The 5194-nt window shown below is 32.6% G+C and overlaps 1 protein-coding gene across 7 annotated transcripts; it reads right to left on the bottom strand.

The window, feature by feature from the left end:
- Positions 1-3059: 3059 nt before the first annotated feature.
- On the bottom strand, positions 3060-5188 carry LOC107030639 (heat stress transcription factor A-6b). 7 transcript variants are annotated; one of them, XR_001458112.2, is made up of 5 exons: positions 4967-5188; positions 3725-4581; positions 3591-3655; positions 3455-3493; positions 3060-3356 (listed from the first exon to the last, which is right to left on the bottom strand). XR_001458112.2 is itself a non-coding variant. In XM_015231904.2 (5 exons), exons 1-4 carry the CDS (start codon positions 5174-5176, stop codon positions 3494-3496), a joined length of 1026 nt encoding a protein of 341 aa, XP_015087390.1. In that variant the 5' UTR covers positions 5177-5188; the 3' UTR covers positions 3060-3356; positions 3455-3493. The 7 variants fall into 7 exon arrangements, 6 of the variants coding, with proteins under 6 accessions (XP_015087390.1, XP_027775386.1, XP_027775384.1 ...); XM_015231904.2 differs by having other exon boundaries at positions 3455-3498; positions 3836-4581; XM_027919585.1 differs by having other exon boundaries at positions 3470-3498; positions 3836-4581.
- Between the last annotated feature and the right edge of the window lie 6 nt (positions 5189-5194).

The following is a 5194-nucleotide window of genomic DNA, read 5'->3' as shown; positions in this document are numbered from 1 at the left end:
TTTTTAAAAAAAAAATAATATAAAAGTGCACTTAATTGTGCAACGAAATTATCTTAATAGACACAATAGATTAATCAAAAAATTAATACAATCTTAATAATTAAGTTTAAAGGTAATAGAATACTCACATAGTTCAAAGGCACAAAAAATCAAATTCTCATACCTTATTACATTTTTCAATTAATAAAATTTCATCAAAACTTAAAAGATTCTCCTGCCTTATCTCATTTTTTACAACAATATATTATACCAAACAAGTAAAAAAAATGATAGGAATAAGAAAGTAAAATAGACAATAAACCAAAAAAAATAAAATAAAAGAGACGATGAGTGTTCTTGTGGTTTAACTTTTTCAATATTCCAAAGTGGACCTAAAGGAAGAAGTACATCCTTGACAATACCAATCAATTGAATTGAATGAATAAGGGCCACTCTACATAAGGAAATAAATACGATATTCTCCTCCTTCATGTTCCCTATAACGAACCAAACACACAAATAAATATATTGATATACAAGTACTTGCTCCTTGTCCATCAATATATTGATATATAAAAGTCTCATACTTCGATTACTAAGGATTTTTATTTTCGACAAGTAGGGTGCATTGTGAATACCTTTTTATTTATTTTTTTAACTCTTGCCGCAATAGAGGAGATTTCCATTGAACTACTTAAAATAAAAGACTTGGACACTAGTGGCAGACCCAAGAATTTCGTTTAGGAGGTTCGAAAAATAAAAGTATAAACGTGTAAATAAGTCTTTAGAAATAGAACACTTGAATTTTTTTGGGTTTAAAACCACACTTTTAGCACGTTTTTAAAATAAAAAATAAAGCTAAAAAAATCTTGAAAAACATAACTGTTTTTTTTTTAAAAAAAAAGTAAAACTAAAAAGGGAAAAAATAAAATGTTGTCATAGGGATCCGAACTATGAAAATGTAGCTTAATTTCAGGAATCTGGCCAATGAGTCATCTATTTCAATTTTTCATTGAGGGGGTTCAAAATATATATATATCTATAAAAAAAAAAGGTTCGCCTAGAGAAAAAAAAATAAGATTAATCATTGCAATAATAGCATCTACGAGTCTATTGCATCGGTACCACGTCCTTTTTTACCAGTCCATATTCGAGCTCCCTAAATAACCCTTTGCGACACTTGTTTCCTAACTAGATTTCACACAACACAAACATCATAAATGAGAATTAAGGATAGTCCTACTCCCTGGCATTGTAGCCATAAAATCACACGTTTGTATTACAAGGCATTCTATATATATTGCAAGTTAGAGGTGCCCTAGCTAGGTCCTCTACATGAATAATATGGATCATAGCATTTATGATTTCTTCATTAGCTAGGACAATCAATGATCTCTTGTACACTCACACTGCCAAGCTATCACAAAATTCTAACCTACTTGTACCCCACAACATCTTGTCTTGTTTCCTATGTGGGGCAGATTAATTATTGATGAAATGTGATCTTTCCATAAAAAATCACAATCAAGAGGCAACACACGTCGTCAAGTATGAGACAATCAAAGCCATTAGATTCCAAAAAACCTAGATTACCTATGCTTTAGCTGTCTCATTCAGCTATGTGGAGACACCATATATAACAAAAACATTGCTAAAATCTTTTATTGACATTAGTTAATTGTCATAAGATTCAATGTCGTTGTAAAATTTTGGGATTTGCAAAAAGTATTGACCTAAAAGATGTTTTAAGTGTGTCACCATCTCTTCTAAATTCTCAACATCTTGCTCTCATGTGTGGGTCTGGCTCTTTTTTAAGGGTGGAAATAGTTTTTAATTTGGATGGTGGTGAGATTTGATCCTAGAATCTCTATATGTTCTGTACCACGTTGAAGTATGTGATAATCTCATCTAAAAGCTTAAGTTATTAGAGAAAGCACACTTTTCTTAGTTAATGATATTCTCACCAAAAAAGTATAATATTTAGCGATCATTAAACTATTACTATTGATTAATTACCGCTAAAAATATTTTTGGTGCAGTGAGATTCAATTGTAGTCCACGCCTATTATTTCCCACACCTTGCATATTGTACGGCAGATTGAAAACAACGGACACAAACAAGGAAACATTTAGTAGGATATACTCCCTCCGTCCACTTATATTTGTCATGTTGCGATTTTTGGTTTTTGAAAGTTAATTTGACTAATTTTTAAAATTAAAATATATTAAATCAATTCGATATTTTAAACGAAAAAAATTAGATATTCAAAAACTATATTAAAAGTTCTATAAATTACAAATTTTTGCATATCAATATGATGAAAAAATATATCTTTAAATGTTAGTCAAAGTTCTTATAGTTTGACTCTAAAAATAGAAACCATGACAAACAATTGTAGATCGAGAGAGTATATAGCTGATATAAAGCGGAATACTTACGATATTTATTTTATTTTTATGTTTTTTTACAAGATGTCTTCGTTTTTAGGTACGAGAGATTTGAAAAAGTTATTTTGTTAGATTTTCTAAAAGACGTAAATGAAAAATGAATAGATATATTTGAGAAGGCATTAGGAGAAAGGTGCAATTTGAATAACATATTTTCACATCGAATAGGTTGTAACTTTTCATAAAAGGCACTAGAGTATATATTTACACTACTTTTTGTTGGTTATAAATACTTATCCATTTCTTTAGATTTTTACTTACAAAAATTCGGATATGCTCCCCTTCTTTCTGCGATTTTTCGTACATCGCAAGTAATTTTTTGGTGTGATTTAGCTCTTCTTTGAGTTTTCGTTGTACGCTAGAATTTGAAGTACCGCTACACTAATGTAATTTATCTTGAGAGAAAATAATCTTATACCTCAATTACTAGCAAGGATCGAGTTTCATAAAAATACACTGTAAATTTAATGGACTCGAATATAATTAAATGTTTCCTCTCCATTTCTAGTTTTTTATTTAAATTTTCATTTCTAGAGCCAACAAAAGGAGATTTTTTTTTAATATGGAACATGAACCATTGGACATGATTCGTTTCTCACAAATAGAGACAAGGACACTAAATGGCAAACAAATTAAAGCTTTGTCAGCAAAGTAGTTATAAATCGCCACTTGTGATAAAACCTTGATTCTGGTGTAATTGGTTCTACTTGTAAAACCTATGTCGTCATCATAAAGACAACACTCTAAGAACCACACACAAGCAAAGCAATGTTATCAATTTTGGTTTCGCATCTGTGTCAGATTCTCTAAAATACATTATTTTTGAAGAATCTAACACGTATTAGTTGACATCTTTTTATTACCCAAAATGAGAATTTTCAATAATCTTCGAAGACCATAAACTTGATCAGAATCTTCATAACCTATGCCTGCATTTGGATCCATAGAGAAAAACAAGAATAAGAGGCAGAGATGTAACAAAGGAAACCAATGACTGAAAATATAAATAGTAACCAGAAAAACCAACAAGGGATTATCAGACTTGACTCTTGAGTCCTTCATGAATCTATCCTGTCAATAAAATTAAAATAAAGTTTACAAGAAAGGCCTAAAGTTACACAGAAAGAGAGACTAGAATATTTGTTCCGAAAGAAATAAACTACCAACGAGTAGCTGGTCGATCCATATAGCTGCTTTCTTCATTCGTCGTTGAATACTTGAAAACTCACTACACAGAATCAAGACACATAAGTTAACTAGCAGTAGTAGTAGTAAATAACACAATGTAGGTTCATACAAGATTTCGATGTAACGATCCAGCTCATGAATCATGAGTTCTTGAATAAAAGCACATGAGACAAAACTAGTTTGAGGCTTTTACTAAGGGCTCGAATCCAAGAACCCTAACCTCTCTGCCAAGACATCTACATCTTCCTCTTCACCGTCTTCATTTCCAGACACGTCCTCATCGTTAAATAGCTCTTCCCAAAACCCCACATCAAGTTCTTTATCCGTGTTCCCAAATTGCTCGAGCCCTTCTATCGTGTACTCTTCTTGTTGATCCTTTCTTGCTCTACCATATCCCTGCATTTCTAATGCAAGTGCTTCAAGTTCAGAGACTTGGAATTCGTTAGCCTCTCCGAATTCCAAGGGTTCTGATTTTATTGAATGACTAGATCCTCCAACATGTAATGTAGCACTAGGACCTTGATGATCAATAGGTCGTCGCCTTTTTTTAGTTATATCCTCTTCAATTTCTCTCCTCTTCCCTTTTTGCTGGATTAACTGCTGGACAAACTCGGGATTTTGCATTGCTCTTGCTAAAAAATTCATCATTTGTTGCTGCTTCCTCTCTGTTCCTTGTAACCTTACCTCCAAAGATCGAAGATAAGCTCGAGTATTCTGTTGATTCTGTCTAAGCTTCACTAGTTCCATCATCAAAACTTGCTTATCACGCCTCAATCGATCAACTTCTCCATCAAATCCAAATCTTCCTAACTCGACACAAGGCCCGAGACCTTGCTCTGTAGAAGGCAAAGGCTGAGAAGAATTAGGCGTTTTTCGCCTCTTGATGTTCCTTAGAAGATGCTTACTCCCCTTTAGAAATGCCTCGTTCGCGAATTCCCATCTCTCTGGATCAATCTTTCTAAATCCCTGCAACAATCAAATCCCATACTATCATCTTCCAAAATCCATCTTAGCAAACAATTCTCGACTAATGCAATTTTTTTTGGTCCCCATCACGATGAATATTTTAATATGTTATACCAACCAGCAGAACTTGAAGGAATACCACCAGATCTTAATTCGTCTGAAATTAATAAAAAAAAAAACACAATTCTAAAAAAGTTATATTTATATCATCACATTAACACTCCAAGTGGGATTTTTTTTCTCCGTCCTTACTAATAGCCTTGTTCACTTGTATGTTCACAAAGATTTAGCAATCAGGAGCCAACAAAAATATATATATATATATAAACGAATTTCCCACTTGAAAAAAAAATGTATTGGAGGAGTTAACAGATTTTTGACTTACATAAGTATTAAGCTGTCTAACAAAGCTGGAGAAATTGTTATGTTTGAAGAATTTAGGAAGTAGTGTAGTCGAAAAGAAATGAGGATCCCAGACGACGAAGCTTTGACCTCCTCTGTTCCATGAAACAATATGATCTGTAGTTGAATCATCCACCATTTCATATGTCTTCGTAAGGAATGGTGGTGGACCAATGTCATGAAGCCCTTCCATTGGTTGTGGTGTCGGCGG

This window comes from Solanum pennellii, chromosome 9 (genome assembly GCF_001406875.1).
Source record: "Solanum pennellii chromosome 9, SPENNV200".
Classification (NCBI taxonomy): Eukaryota; Viridiplantae; Streptophyta; class Magnoliopsida; order Solanales; family Solanaceae; genus Solanum; species Solanum pennellii.
Note: the sequence above shows the minus strand (reverse complement) of the source record. Positions and strands in the feature narration are given on the sequence as shown.